The 16,153-nt window shown below is 36.3% G+C and overlaps 1 protein-coding gene across 2 annotated transcripts; it reads left to right on the top strand.

The window, feature by feature from the left end:
* The first annotated feature begins 5,838 nt into the window (after positions 1-5,838).
* LOC103713924 (putative magnesium transporter NIPA6) lies at positions 5,839-15,446 on the top strand. Of its 2 annotated transcripts, XM_089926031.1 has the most exons (10): positions 5,867-5,957; positions 6,034-6,257; positions 6,344-6,400; positions 6,509-6,599; positions 6,717-6,877; positions 6,979-7,106; positions 7,207-7,344; positions 13,070-13,162; positions 13,242-13,359; positions 14,864-15,446. In XM_089926031.1, the coding sequence occupies exons 2-10, from the start codon at positions 6,095-6,097 to the stop codon at positions 14,992-14,994; spliced, it is 1,080 nt and encodes a 359-aa protein (XP_089782157.1). In that variant the 5' UTR covers positions 5,867-5,957; positions 6,034-6,094; the 3' UTR covers positions 14,995-15,446. The 2 variants fall into 2 exon arrangements, with proteins under 2 accessions (XP_038972985.2, XP_089782157.1); XM_039117057.3 differs by having other exon boundaries at positions 5,839-6,257.
* Positions 15,447-16,153: the final 707 nt, after the last annotated feature.

Genomic DNA, 16,153 nt, shown 5'->3' with positions numbered 1-16,153 from the left:
TCTAGTCCTCTTGTTGATGAAATTAAATTTATTGGATATAGACATGGCAATATTTACATGGTTGATCTAAATGACCTATTCATGTAAAATGTGCAACATTTGATTGCAACGAATGCCAAAGTCAATGAGGCTAGTTAGTTGTGGCATCATAGATTAGCATATGCCAGCATGGATATGATTTCCAAATTGCTCAAAAATGATTTTGTTGTTGGATTGCCTTAACTAAATTTTTTTTTAAAAAAAAATTGTGATGCATGCCAATTAGGTAAACAAACTAGTTTCTTTCAGACCCAAAAATATTTTTCAACTTCTAGAATATTAGAACTACTTCATATGAATTTGTTTGGAGTCACTAGAACTATAAACTTAGGAGGTAAAAGATATGGATATGTAATTATTGATGATTTTTCAAGCTTTACTTGGGTTATATTTTTAGCTCATAAAGACGAAGCTTTTGCCACTTTTGCAAAGTTGTTGTTGAAAAACTCAAAATAAAAAAGGTTTTTCAATTGCATGTATTCATAGTGATCATGGAACAAAATTTAAAAGCTAAAATTTTGAAAAATATTGCAATGAGCATGGTTTTGAACATAATTTTTTTGTACTTAAGTCACTTCAATACTTTCAAAAAGAAATTGCCAACACCATGATATGTGAAATCAATTTTCCAAAATACTTTTGGGCTGAAGCTGCAACACAAGATGTTACATAATGAATAGAGATTTAATAAGACCAATTTTGAAAAAAAAACCCTATAAGTTATGGAAAAGTATGAGACCTAACATGAGTCACTTTCATGTTCTTGGTTGTAGATGTTTTACATTGAATAATGGGAAGCATAGCTTAAGTAAATTTGATGCAAAATCTGATGAAGGCATATTTTTAGGATACTCTTCCATTAGTAAGGTCTATAGAGTGTTCAGCAAGAGGACCCTAATTGTAAAGGATTCTATTTATGTAGTATTTGATAAATAACATTCTTCCAACAAGAAAGAAAGAGTTGCTTGATGATAATGCAGATTTATTGGAAAGAAGAAGGAACAATTAACTCTAAAGGATGCAACTGTGCAAAATAAAGAAGAAGAGTAGAAGAATAAGGATGAAGAAGAGGATGAAAATCTAAAAATTCAGCAACAAAATCATCAAGGTACACATGACTTGCCAAAAGAGCGGAGGTATGATCACAATCATCCTAAAAAACTTATAATTGGTTATCCATCACATGGGGTAAGAATTAGATTTTTACTTAGAAATATTTGCAGTTACTTAGTGCAATGCAAGAGAATTTAAATCAATTTGAAAGAAATTAAGTATGGTCCTTGGTAAGTAGACCTAAAGACCCTATGGTAATTAAAACTAAATGTGAACTTGATGAAAGTGGTAACGTTAAACAAAGCTAGATTAGTAGTACAAAAGTATAGCCAAGAGGAAGAAATTGATTTAGATGAAACTTATACCACCGTAGCTAGATTAGAAGCAATTAGATTATTACTTGCTTTTGCATATTATATATATTTTGAATTATTTCAAATGGATGTTAAAAATGCTTTTTTTAATAGATATATACCTGAAGAAGTGTATGCAGAAAAACCATTCGAATTTAAAAATCATGAATTTCCAAAGCATGTTTTCAAACCATTTATATGATCTAAAATAAGTATTTAGAGCCTAATGTAAAAGACTAAGTAAGTTTCTTCTTGAAAATTATTTCATCAGAGCAGATACTGATACAACCTTTTTATAAAGAGAAAAAATGATATACTTATAGTACAAATTTATATGGATGATATCATATTTGGTTCCACTAATGAAGCTTTATATCAAGACTTTGCTAAGCTCATGCAGAAAGAGTTTGAGATGAGCATGATGAGTGAATTAAACTTCTTTCTTAGACTTCAAATCAAGCAAATAGAGAAGGAGATCTTCTTAGCCAAATTAAATACTTCCTAGAGATCTTAAAGAAGTTTGGCCTGGAGAAGAAAAAGAGATTGGTACCCTAATGAGCCTATCATGCAAGCTTGACAAGGATGAGCAAGGTAAATGTTTGTAGATTCAAAGCTTTATGGGAAAATGATAGGTTCTTTACTTTACTTGACCACTAGTAGACCTAATATTTTATTTAGTATTTGTATGTATGCTAGGTTTCAATCGAATCATAAAGAATCTCATTTTATAACCATTAAAAGAATATTAAGATATTATGTTGGAACTCAAAATATAGGATTATGGTACTTTAAGCATTCTTCTACTGATTTAAACAAAATTGCACACTATTTAATTCCTTATAGCTTAGCCCTTCTTGTCACTTACAAATTATTCAACGTGTCCTTTTTCTCTAGTTAAAATAGTATAAAATGTCAAATTAGAACTAGAAATTTAAGGCAAAACACATCAAGTCAAGTTTGGATCATAATTTTCAAACAAAACTTGTCCTCACTTTTAAGTTTTACCTCCTCATTTGGCAAGTATGAGCAAGGCAAAGTTGTGGTTGATCAAGGCAAGTTGCTGAGTAATCCTTTTGAAGATTTGAGAAGTTCTTGGTCTTCAAGCCCAGCTATGTATGAATATAGAAGGATTTGCTTTGAATAATTTCATTTTTATTTGATGTATCAACAAAAATATGTTAGAAAATAAATCCCTTACATATATCCTAGCTTAGCTAGAAAAAAAATCAATATGTATCAATATTACATGAGAAAATGCTAATATGGCACAAAAATGTTATACCTTAAAGTCATAGCCGATGTGTAAGTTTCTTGTTTGCCTTCTCACCGACTACTTTTACCTATTTGTCTCATAGAAAAGTTATGTGATAGTTGCTTACTTTTTTGTGCTATATTTTTGTGTTATTATTGCACTACTTTATCACATATGCAATCCAGTAATAGTTTCTATGTGAGGCGTGGTTCGACTGGTCGAGCCTAGGCCTAAACCAAAGAAACCTAGCCCATAGGTTGGGCAAGCCCCTCAAGTGGGGAGCATGGAATAAGACTTCCGGTGGGAGTCCTCTTCCATCTTCTACTCCCGATATGAGTTGGAGCCCTATAGGTTATCGGAGGTTAGGAAAACCCTAACATCTACCTCTATTTAAGGAACCCCGCTTACCTCTTGAAGAGCCCCATCATTGAACTACTAGCAATCATCGTTGATTTTCACGGTGAATTTCTTGGTCTCACCGTTGAGTTCCTCGTTCAACCGACCTTGATAGCTTGTCGAAATCAAGGTAATCTCCCTTATGCCTTTCTTCTTCAAGTTAGATTTTTCCTAGCAACACTAATAAATAGCTGTTTTAGGTATCATTTGACACTATTATTCTTTTACATTAATACTCCTTGAAACAAAAAAATTAATATTTAGTTAATCTAATTATTAAGTAGATCCATAATGGGTGGTTTTAATAGCATAATACTATACTTTACTATGATATAAATATCAAAAATTTAGTAAATTTAAATCCATCAATATTTTAAAATTTGCATATTTAGATTTATAAATAAAATTTTAATTCACATATTCTATTGTGTATTTTATCATACTAATGCAATTGATATTATTTATTTATACCAACATGATGTATGAATTAGAAACCACTGAAATATATAGATTTTGATTTCAAAGCATTCGGTGCTGTTGATGCCCAAATCCTACCCGATCATGGTCTGATGATTTGTAGGCATGAAGGGTGTAGATTAATCCGCTCGATCTGTAGTGGTGGAAGACAGAACACTAATCTGCCATGAAGAGTCGTGGATTTGCATAAAAAGAGAAGAGAAAAGCCCGATGGGATGGCTCTGGCCGGGTCTCCTCCGATACTTAAGTTGGGTAGGGTTTTAGAATAATAGCGAGAAATAGCAAAAGAAGATATAATAAAAGATATTAGAGTACAATAATCTTTCTGGATTGTTAGGCCTTGATTGCGTAGCTTAGAGTATTCAGCCTAAAGTGCTCAACTTGGAGTGCTGGGCATAGAAGCTAGACTTGGAGTGCTCGACCTGGAAGCTCGGCATGAGAGCTCGGCTTGGATTGTTTGGCTTGGGAGCTTGGCCTCGGTCTTTGAGAGCTCAACCATTGGAGACTTGGCCATTGGAGGCTCAAATATTGAGAGTTTGGCCATAGAGGCTTGGCCTAAGAGTGCTTGGCTTGGCAGCTTGGCCTGAGGTGCTTGGCTTCGAGTGCTCGACCTAGGAGCTCAGCTTGGAGCACTTGGCCTAGGAGCTCGACTTGACATTGGAAGCTCAGCATGCAGTACTTGGCGTCAACCTTTAGGAGTTTGACCATTAGAGACTCAGATATCGGAGGCTCGACCATTGGGAGCTTGGCCATAGGAGGCTCGGCGTCAAGTGCTCGGCCATGGCCTTAGGGAGCTCATCATTGGGAGTTTGGTTGTAGGAGGTTCGGCCTGAAAGTGCTCAGTTTGGGAGAGCCTAGATTATGGTCGGCAATTGCGCATCCCATGTGCACAACGCTCATATCTCAAATGGCACAGAAGGGCGGCCTTGAAGGACTCAGATCCTAATCTCCAAGGGCTTGGGTCCTGTCTGCATGGGCTCGGATCTCGGGTGGCATAGAAAGGCAGCCTCCAATGATTTGCATCTTGGTCTCCAAAGACACACATCCCATCTAGAGAGGAGCATGCGTACGGGGATGGCCGTGAAAAAGGAGTTGGGTGCAAAAATAGCCATGAGAGCATGAGTGTCTCCATGGAAGTCTCTCGCCATGAGAGCTTGAGAGCCTCTTCTTAGGAGTTTCTTGCCATGAGAGTTTGAAAGCCTATCCTTGGAAGCCTCTCACCATCTATGCTTCGAAGCCTCTGGCCGTTACCTCTTCTTTCTTTTGGAGTTCTTTGGCCTTGTTTATATCAAGGAGTAAGCATGAATTTGTTATAATTTGGAGGGAAAAATCAAATGATTGTCACAATCTCTTTCTTTATACAGATTCAAATCTGCCATAATTTTCTTCCTTGTTTGGATTCCGCCAAAAATTCAAATTTTTTTGAATTTATTTTTTTTTCAAAATACTCGCCACGTATTGATCCGTGATGGACATGTTAGATTTATGCGACATCAGATGCGAACTATATTTAATAGTTTCAATTTTCAAATTAAATGATTTATGATTAATTTTAAAATATTAATCTTTCAGCAAAATTGATGCAAAGTATTTATTCCATCTTCATTTAGAAAGGCCAATAATTTTTGTTGTAAGTTGCCGTTGTTTTATATTTCTCCTCAAATTACTGCTTCCCAACGGGGCACCTTCAGTCTAGTATTTTCAACGCGGAGTAGAGGGACTCGCTGCGTTACCGGTAAGACCGCGACGCTCTCGTTCCCAAGCGACGCTGGTAGATTTCACACGCCGGTGGGGCCAATTGCCTAAATCCCGACACCGTGGGACGCGCTGTCGGGGTCCACCTTTTGGACAGCCAGCCAAGCTGCCAAATATAACCAGCAATGAACTTTTACAAAAAAAAAAACTAAATATTTATAAATATAAAAAAATAAATATGTCTTCGCAACAAGGTTCACGAACGCCGATAAAATTGCTTTTAAAAACAACGCCCCGTTCATCCGTCGCTGTTTTTGGCTGGATTTTTCATTTTAAGATAATAGATTTTATAAATATTTTACTTACTAATCAAATTAACTTGAGATAAAGTTTTAAGTGCATGTCATTATGCATGATGTCAACGCGCCTAAGGATGTTACATCACTCTTGATTACTGTTATTTTACATCCTTAACAACCAAGTAAGCTAATTATTTTTTTAATAAAAAAATAAAAAGATTTAATTTTTAAAATTAATTTCAATGATAATATCCACTGTCTTAGACCATTTATTAAAATAATATGGAAAGATATCTTTCTCTTTCTCTCCTAGGGATGTATTATTACGTTCTCGCAAAAATAACACCATCAGGTGCTATTCTCGACCACTCTCTGTGCGATCCGGCTCTCTTGGTAATCTCATCTCCGGTCAATATCTTGGTTCTTTCTTTTCGTGTGTTCTGATTATTGATAAATAATCTGTGGGGAGCGCGCTCGATGAGACCCACCTGGCTGGGCTTCTAGATGAGCTGCCGTCCGCCGCCCGACCGATGGACAGCTCTTCGACCAACGGCGGCCTGTCCTCCTCCGCCCTCTTCGCCGACAACCTCAAGGGCCTCCTCCTCGCCGTCGCCTCCAGCGCCTTCATCGGCGCCAGCTTCATCTTCAAGAAGAAGGGCCTCAAGCGCTCTGGTGCATCCGGCGCCCGCGCCGGTATGTACCACCTCCCCTCAAACCCTAACCCTAATCCTCAATCTCCGTGCTGAGAAAAAGAGCTTCCTTTATGTTTGCTTCTCAAGGCGTAGGTGGGTACGGGTATCTCCTGGAGCCGCTCTGGTGGATTGGAATGATCACCAGTAAGTTCTATTCTCGATGATTCCTCCTGTTTTCTTGTTTTCCGTTTAATTAGATCACTCTTTTAGCGAATTCTTGTTAGGAAACTCTGAGAGTTTGAAACTTTGCAGTGATTGTCGGAGAAATCTCCAATTTTGTAGCTTATATGTTTGCCCCCGCGGTTCTGGTGACGCCGTTGGGAGCTTTGAGCATCATAGTCAGGTAGGGAATGAAAAAAAATCAGAGGAATACTAAAGGCCCTATTTGACTTGTAGTTCAATTTTGGATTTTTATTTATTCTCGTGAGATGAACTTTGATTGGGGGAACTGGTTTGGCAGCGCTGTTTTGGCTCATTTCTTTCTAAAAGAGAAGCTTCAGAGGATGGGTGTGTTAGGTTGTGTGCTTTGTATCGTGGGATCCACAGTAATCGTGCTGCACGCCCCTGAGGAGAAGACCCCAAGCTCGGTGGAGCAGATTTGGAATTTGGCAACCCAGCCAGGTATAAATTTTTCGGTCATTGTCGTTAGGGTGTTCCTTGTCTTGTTGCTGCCCCTTGTCTTTGACGATGCATGGTTGGGATTATTTTTGTGCTTCGTCCAGCCTTTCTTTTGTATGCAGCATCAGCAGCGGCGGTATCACTTGTTCTGATGTTGCATTGCTCTCCGCGGTATGGGCAGACAAACATAATGGTGTACTTGGGCATATGTTCCGCAATTGGATCTTTGACGGTAATTATTGCCAGCTTTTGGTAATGTTTGAATTTTCTTCATGCTCTGCTTGTGTGATCACTGAAGTGTCTAAACTTCATGCATGCTTGTTTTTGGTTAGGTGATGAGTATTAAAGCCATAGGAATTGCCATTAAGCTTACTGTTGAAGGCATCAACCAGGCTGGTTATTTTCAGACGTGGGTGTTTGCTATGGTTGCAATCACCTGCATCATTATTCAGTTAATTTATCTGAACAAGGTGAGTGTCTGAATCAAGTCGCAGTAGTTCAAATGGGTGCTTATTCTTTTGTCAGCTTATCAGCAAATGACTGGGATGTCATAGTCTTTCTTCATTAAGGTACTTTGCAAACAGCAAGTTGCTTCTAATGTTTTCGTGATGAATCAACATTTGGTTCATTAACAATGCTGTTCAGTGTGGACTGACTACGGATTATTCATATAAAATATTAGTTGGTAGCACCACAACTCCCTATTGTGCCTTGCGATGTGTGTGAACACTGTGCAAACCTTGCAAGTGTATTATTCATGCTGTTTGTTTAAGTTGGAATTCAAAGGGAACACATAACTAATTAAGCTCCTTCTTGATACACAATACAAAGCTAATTTCTTAGTTTAAACGAGCATACAAACTCTCTCCCAACCAATTTTCAGTTGATCTTTCTTCTGCTCATCATCTTTATGGGACCTTCCTTTCAATCCTTAACCACTCTTCATCTGACCTCTTATTGTTATTATTTTTTTTTTCCTGTAAATGATCATTTCATTCTAATCATTTCACCTCAGCTCATAAATTTCCTACAATGTACTGAATTATGATTCAATTATTTCTAATTCATCATCTCTTCAACATCATAATCTTGAATATGGTTGTCTTACTTGCATCATCTTTCTTACTGGATATTCTTATCCATGTAATGCTTCTGGTTGTAGGTTCCCATAGTAACTTTAGAAAAAAATGATAAGAAATAATAAGATAATTCTGATAAACACTGGAAATGCACATTTAGTTTGTTATAAGACTTCACTACCATTCTCATTTACAATTTAAGCTAACTTAAATACGTATTCAAGTCTACCTCTTTGTTATTAGTCCTGCTTTGGGCTTTGTTCTAAATAAATTCTATCTGTTTATTGCATATTTAGCTTTGGCAAGTTACGTAGACAATCTGAGCCTTTCAATGAAATCTGCAAGTCATGATTGGTGTTACATCATTTGTAAGGAGGATAGATTGTGAATGTCAATAGTTTTAGCAAATGTTGTATGTGAAAGTTAAGAAAGAATGCCTTGAAGTTTTTCACCACCACATCTAAAAGATTGTTGTTGCAATTTCCTGTCAACCTTCTCATTGTCATGCATCATATGTCTTCAACCCTCTTAATACAACCTTAAGAATATTTCTATGTGCCCACAAAATTAAGTTGGACTTGGTCATAAGCGTTTTTACATTGATAACAATATCTGCAGTATCATTGTTACTTGGAATTATTCATCAAGTTGATTGATCATAATGTATCCATAATTGTTGACCTTCTTAGCATGATCAAGTTACTGAAGACCATCATTTCTTATAACCTCTTGCTATAGCATGGATCATGATTTACCATGTGAATGTTTGTGGTTCAAAGCTTCTTGGAGACTGGGTGTTGGGGATGGAGGAGATAACTACCACACAGATCACTTTCATTTCTAGGGACTAGAGCAAAGTGAACTTTATATAACAAACATGATACCAACTTCATTATAAAAAAGCAGGCTGTAGAATGCGGGGAACTTAAGAGGGTTAAGAATAGTAGATATTAGAACTTGATATAGTAGAATTAGGAAGGATTACATCAGAGGAAGGCTATAAGTGGCATTGATGGAGTCAATCTGAGGCTAAACATTTGAATGCTTTGGGCATGTGCAGGTTAGGCAAAAGATAACCTTAAATGGAAGGCAGTTGTGTCTTAATTATATGTCAAAGTGTGTTTATGCATTTGGGTACAGGTTGAAGTGTCTGAAAATATGAGGGGAGGCCAAAGAAGATATAATGTAAGTATGATTTAAAGAATATTTTGGTTTTGTTAATTAACCATGTGAATGTAAAAGTTTAAGGAATGGGTCAATAATGTATATTTGCAGTCCCAGATTGAGATAATGATCAGGTCAATCAAATAAATATGGACTTGGAGGGGATATGATGAACTCTTGACATTTAGCAACCTTAACTCTGATACCATGTTAACTAGCAACTTGATCCCAAAAGCTTAAGTTGTGTGAGAATAGGTCAGCATTGTATATCAGGCTTAATGTGTTTCAGGGGTCTTGTAGATAGGCATTGGGTAGTAAACATGAAACTAATATAATTTTAGACTTTTTACCTCAAGTGTTATTAAATTTATTGTGACTTACATCAATCCTAGTCTTCATGATTGCAAATTCAATACTTGGGCATTAGGTTGCTTGTTGGTGTTTATCTATGAAGCAGATCTCAGTTTTAGTGATCTTTCTTTGAGGACAAATAACTGGCGTGTATGTCAATATGTACTTCAAACTTTTAGAGTTGTTTAACATGGAATATTCAATATCAGATTGTGTTGTCGGTGCTTGGTTTGAAATTAGATTGTTAATATGTTTCAGTAGATTGTGCATAGGTTATTTTGCATGCATGAAGTTTCATGCTCAAGATGACTTTTCTTCCCCTGTGATCTGGATGTGATTTGTTAGGATGAGTCAAAGATGTGGAATATCTATGGATATCAATTGCTGTTTCTAGTGGCTAAAAGATAACAAGGTTAGAGATAACAAAGGTTAAGGTTTTCCAAGGGCAGTTTTTTGTATGTCTTTTCACTTAGTGCTCACTAAAATCCATATGCATGTTTTGTAAACACAATGGTATGCATAGCATATGTAATAATGCAAGTCTTATTTAAAAGGCACCACGTGTGTGTAAAAGAGAAAGAAGATGTTGGCATTAGAAACATGGGCATATTTAATATGGCTCTTCTTGACCAGTGGCTTTGACAATTTGACAATGAAGTGGAAGAAGCTATACTTTCTTAGTGGAGCTACGGAATCTAAATAGACTGGTTAACATAATCATCTGTAATATTATAACATGAAAGGCTTTGCCTTTTGTTGTGTAGCCATGTGTGGCTACAGACCATCAAGCAGGAAAGCAGATTGGGAGATGAAGTGTCTCCCTCTTCTTCTCAGGCACATCACATACTTGACCTCAAAAAGGAAAGAGATCTTGGAGATGAAGTGTCTTCCTCCTATCAAACTCTTAATTAGGAAAGAGATCTTGGGGACAATATCTTCTTCCATCTACTAACATGCATGAATATCAAATCTCAAATGGGAAAGAGATATAGGGGACAAACCATCTTCCTCCTCTCAAACATGTGCATACTTATGCCACATTTTAGTTAATTATCTAGTAAGTCATGTCTCTGAGAGTTTTAAAAAGTCTAGAGTTTGTTGGGTAGTGCTATTGAATCATTGTATGGGCTTGTTGTGATTTGATGCTTGTTGCCAATTTCTTCTCCAGTCCTTGCCTGCCTTTTGATATCTAGTTTAAAGTTGCTGTCCCTTTTATAATTAACGGCTGTTATGTAGGCATGACCTTTTGAGGTTGAGCGATATGATCACATGCTTTTTTGCTAGAGTGTATACCATGATGAGTAATAAGGATTTCAAGATGTGGAATGAAATTCAGAAGGTGATTTTTCCATGGTGAAATCATTTTGCATCTTCCCATAATGTGGTTCCATTATAATAAGAGGTGAGGAAGGCATGCTACACATTTATTCCCTTCAATGGCTAAAACTGCCATTGACATGTATTTACCTTCAACACAATGTTTCCTTTGTGAAGATAGAGTAAAATTACATACCATTTATTCTAATAATTCAATTTTTTCCTTTTAGCAAGCAATGATACAGTTCAATATCTAATAATCCAATCAGGCAGCATAGGCTGGTTGAATTATTTTTTATCTACATTGGATTAGTTTTTGTCCTGGTCCATGTGTGGGATGCACAAGCAATGGGTATTGCATGACTTGGGTTGTTTACGATCAAAATCAGTACGTGTTATCTGAACAAGCCATCTGAAAGTGAAATAGTGCGTTAAAGTTGCCAAACTGATTTGACAGAGATTTTATTAAGTTGAGAAGATGTGGTGAATATGCATGCTAGTATATGAACCTAAGTCAAGAACATGGCCAGGTATAATCTACCACTAGATAACTAGGGTTATATATAAGGGGATCCATATGTCAACCTTACCTTGCAAGCTTAATCCATCAATATGGGTTGACTTCGTTGATCAGAGTAATTTTTTCAAAGTTTGAGAATTGCATACTTGGTTCGTAAATTGATTCTCCTTCTCTGTGAATTGGTGCCAAATCATTAAATATCAACACAACTTCTAGTCATAGAGCCGTTAATTGTCGAAATTTAAATTACATGTTGGCAGGAAGGGAAGCCTACCTTATCCGCTGTCCAACCTCATGTGATCAGGGAGCAACCCTTGACAGACATTCTATATTTGGCAAGAGTCTAAAATGAAGGGAAATAGGTTACAGGGGTCTGGGCTCATTTCTTATGCACATATCTTCAGTATTTAGACCAACATTTTCGGTTTTTCAGTTTGGTATTTTGTTTGGCCTTTGGATCAAACTACACTGTATTTCATGCTATTGTATTGTCGAATATTTATTAGGTGGAAGTTATTGCTTATTTATTAGTTAACTATCTCGATGTGGCAGCGTTTTGTTGGAATGTTCTTGTTTAGCTTTACTACATATTTAGTCTCAGAGGAATGGCCCATCTAGGTAGTTGCTTTCATAGCTTTGTAACATCTGATTTAGTGCAAGTATCATAATTATTTTTTCAAAGCTTTCTAAACTTGGAAAGCTTTATTTGTTGTTTAGCAATCTAGCTCTCCTACTACATATTTGGTGTCAGAGGAATGGCCCATCAGGTTGTTGCTTTTATATCTTCAGAACATTTTATGTAGTCCAAGTGCATTATTCATGGCTACCTTTTTCAAAGCTTTCTCAATGTTGGAAAGCTTCATTTGTTGTTTAAATATACTTACAGGTTCTTGTATGGTTACTTTCGGTCGCCTTTGTATCCTATCCTGCATCCTGTATTCTTACCCTTTATTTCAATCATTTCTTCATAGAATCATTCATTTAGAAAAGGTCTTTCCTCCTTGTCTCCATTTTCTGAGCACTATTTGAACCTCTCCTTTTAATTAAGGTTCTGATGGAGGAAAGTTTGTTGGAGATATGAAAGCTAGATGGTATTTGCAATGTAGGCTAAGGAAGCCTGGTCTTGGAGAGTGACTTGTATTTATGTGGAAGGGTTAGGAATGCAGACATTGACCTATGTACATGTGCATAAAATTTATGAGCATCTGTATTTGCATGATAAATGGTGTTGCCTATAATAGAACAAATAGGGAACTAGTATTCATGAAGCTGATCCTAGAGAATGTGTAAACACCTCCTTATGTGCATAAACTATGTCATGAAATATTCACGAGCTCTCCCCTCCAGTTAGACACTGTGGATGGTAACCAAAGAGGATGAGCATGACACAAGTATGTATAGGCCTTTGGCATATAATGGGATGTTTAGGGGTTTTACAACCAAATGCCCTAGGTGACATCTGAATTGGCTTTGGAAAAATAGATAGCCTTGAAAATAATAAATCTAGTCAACCACCTATTCATGGTGGTTTCAGACTTCTGAATGAAGGAGAAAATTTGTGTCATTGTTTATCAGGCAATATTGTTTTTTTTTCCTTTTTTGTTATCTGATATGATTGTCTCATTGTTTAATGAACAAAATTATGATGTTGAAGAGAGTTAATTTAGATAATGTTTGTCATTTTTAGTTTTCATTTCCCTTCTGAGATCAAAAAATTCAAAAACACAGATTTTAAAATGTTAATACTTGTTGTCATTCTTTCAGGCGTTGGATACTTTCAACACTGCAGTTGTTTCACCCATCTACTATGCCATGTTCACAACTCTCACAATATTTGCAAGTGCCATTATGTTCAAGGTATAAAAAGTGTAATTCTTATGCACTATGGCCTATTTTTTTGATTAACAAACATTTCCTTTGCTTTGCAACTATGTAGGATTGGTCTGGACAGAGTGCAAGTAATATCGCATCAGAGATTTGCGGGATAATTACAGTACTTTCTGGAACAACAGTACTGCATTCTACAAGAGAGCCAGATCCACCTTCCTCTACAGGTACTGTTCTCTTAATTGGCAGACTTTATTAAGCTGGAAGATGGTGTGGCTTGAAACCTTATGTCAGCAGCTGTACTGGGATTTTAGCTCCTTTCCAATTTCTGAACCATGGAATTCTTGTTTGAGTAGCAGCTGTTTTGCACGTTTAGGGAATGCAATGCTATATTGAAAGCACACCTATAGCCTTTAAAACCACTCTCTAGATATCGTAACTTGTAAAGTAAATCAGCTTTATTTTTTGGTTAGGTCTATGCTATCAATTTAAAAAGCCTTTTTTACTTGATGCATATTTTCCTATACAATGAGTATGCCTTATACAAGCCAAACTATAAAACATGTTTATATGGAATATGCCTATTCTCCAACTCATATGTAAGAATTTCATTTTCCATTCTCTGTTGTGCATACAACTTCATTAAAGTGTAGTTTAATATTTAACAATTAACGTGGGTGAACAGAACAATGTTTTTGATTTTTGCAGGCTAGCTTGGATTAATTTATATGTCGTTTTAGCATGCTAAGCCAAATTTGGTTTCTTTCTTAAGATTTTTTGCATAATCAAATCCTAATTTTTGTTTTCTTACCATAAATATGAGATATATAAATTAGGCAGATGCTATGTTGAAATTGGATTCCTGTTATCATTTCTTCTTTGATCAATTGAAAAATAGGCTTTTTCCATCTATGTGGGATTCCCATTACATTTTCTTTCTGATTTTGTTTGATATTTGAACATTTTGAGCTTTATGATAGTAAAAGCGGTAGTGTTGATTGGATTCGAGGCCAAATTTGATCAGATCAAATTCGAAGACACGGTTTCTAAAATGATCCAAATGAGTGAATGTTATCTACTACGTTTCCAGTGCCTACAAACCAATAACCTTTTTTTTTTTTTGCAGACTCTGCATTAGGTCATCCCAAAATGGACGGTACAAATATAGCTAGTGTTTTAAAATGCATAATAGGCTATGTAAATTGAGAAAGCAAACCATCGATCTTCATCTAGGCATCTTAAAGCACATGTAAACAAATTAAGTTATTTTGGATGTTTCTAATCAATATAGATCAAATCAAAATATTGTCTCATGTTATCTGTTATTTAAACTGTCCATTTAAGATGGCTTGATGGATAGGCAAGGGATTTCCAAAGTAAAATATTTTCGGTTTGCAAGGGGTTTAGAGGTCATAATTTGCATTTAATGGTTTGAATCTTTATTTGGAAAATCAGTCTTCAAGCTTGACATAGCCAAATTGGTCTATAATTTGGTTGGATTTTTCTCATAGCCTGACTACAAACACATCTAAGTATGTGCAATGTGGTCGTGCTTATGTGCAATTATGTCCCAAAAAGATATCAAGCTTGCCAGTAGGTCATGAGGGCTATACTTAACATTTGCTCATTCTAAATGGTTTATATGTCAGCTCTTTTGCAGAAACATGTATAATTTTACAGTCTTTAAAAGGTCTCTTGAAGCTCCTGTGACTGGTCTTTGCGTACATGCAGATTTGTATACACCACTTCCACCTAAAATATTCTGGCACATCCAAGGCAATGGAGAACTAGGAAAGCACAAGGATGATGATTTGTTATCTGCCGAGTTCATCACTGTGGTGCGACAAGACTACTTCACCTAGAAAGCTAGGATGGCAGGTTGCTATATGCTGAACTCGTTGCTGCTGTGTCAGAGAGGTTTCCCTTTGAGGCCCTTGCTTACCGGTCTCGTTAATACCTGCCTCAGCCTTCATTGGCTCAAAGTGGTTTAGAAAGTTTTGTAGGTTATAAAAGGGCTTAGTGATTGAAGAAGTTAATTGGATTGTTCTTTTTTTTTTAGCCATCTTTGCTTGCATCACTGTCCCATGTAGTTTCATGTGCCTTTGTTTCTGTCAGTCTCTTGTCATCAGTTAGTCCTGGCCATGTATTACTAGGGCCATATTCCCTTTGTTAAGTCTGTCATCTGGTTGGTAGAGCCTGGGTTGTATTAGTTGGTCTAACCCTGGTATAAACAAGCGCGGAGAATGATCTTGATTGTAATTTTGTTTGTGTAATTTGATGTACAAGTTAATATACAGTCAACAATTTTTCGGCCTTTCTTTTGGTATTTTTGGAATTAAATAACTGGTAACTGTTAATCATGCGCAAATAAAATGATGGTAAAAGAAATGGGTGGTATAAATCTGATAAGCATATACCAGGGTAGGCGCAGATGAAAGAACAGACTTAAAATATTGTAGCGAATATGTCAGCCTCCCCCACCCACCTTTTATCATTACCTTTTTCCTGATCTAAAAAAAAAAGGGTACTAAAATGTTTCTGCTCTTTGGGCTTCTCATTTTGGTGCCTTGGTGGATCTGTTCAATCAATCAGTGGTAACGACTTATTCTCGACAAGCCCTATTAAATCATCTTAGAAAAGCTTGATGAATCTCAATTTGTTGAATCTTACTACTTTTGCCCTTCCAACTGAAGGGCATCGAACTCCATAAAGTAAAATATTCACAAGTTATTAATTATTCACAATGACATTGAGAACCCCACTACTCATCTAGGCAAAAAGATCTCAAAAATTTTCAGAAATGTTTACAGTGACAAGGATGGCTAGGTGCTTGCTTTTGCTTCCCAGCTTGGGCAGAGTTTAGCTGCATTTGAACGAACTACTAAGAATATTGTGAGGATACCATGTGTGACTAATTACAGCAGTGTTATCAGCTGTTCAATACTAAAACATAAAACTTTGCTTATATGATTCCCATCTTCATGTGGCTTCTGCAGCAGATCTGCAGTAAAAGTTGCAAAT

This window comes from Phoenix dactylifera, chromosome 11, assembly GCF_051530095.1.
Source record: "Phoenix dactylifera cultivar Ajwa chromosome 11, Ajwa_hap1_PhDact_Kaust_v1.1, whole genome shotgun sequence".
Classification (NCBI taxonomy): Eukaryota; Viridiplantae; Streptophyta; class Magnoliopsida; order Arecales; family Arecaceae; genus Phoenix; species Phoenix dactylifera.
Note: the sequence above shows the minus strand (reverse complement) of the source record. Positions and strands in the feature narration are given on the sequence as shown.

Excerpts from the sequence above, each read along its gene's own strand:
- LOC103713924 (XM_039117057.3), top strand. The coding sequence starts at position 6,095 with ATGGACAGCTCTTCGACCAACGGCGGCCTGTCCTCCTCCGCCCTCTTC. Across the intron at positions 6,258-6,343 it reads TGCATCCGGCGCCCGCGCCG|GCGTAGGTGGGTACGGGTAT; the intron begins GTATGTACCACC and ends TTGCTTCTCAAG. Across the intron at positions 7,107-7,206 it reads CCGCAATTGGATCTTTGACG|GTGATGAGTATTAAAGCCAT; the intron begins GTAATTATTGCC and ends GTTTTTGGTTAG.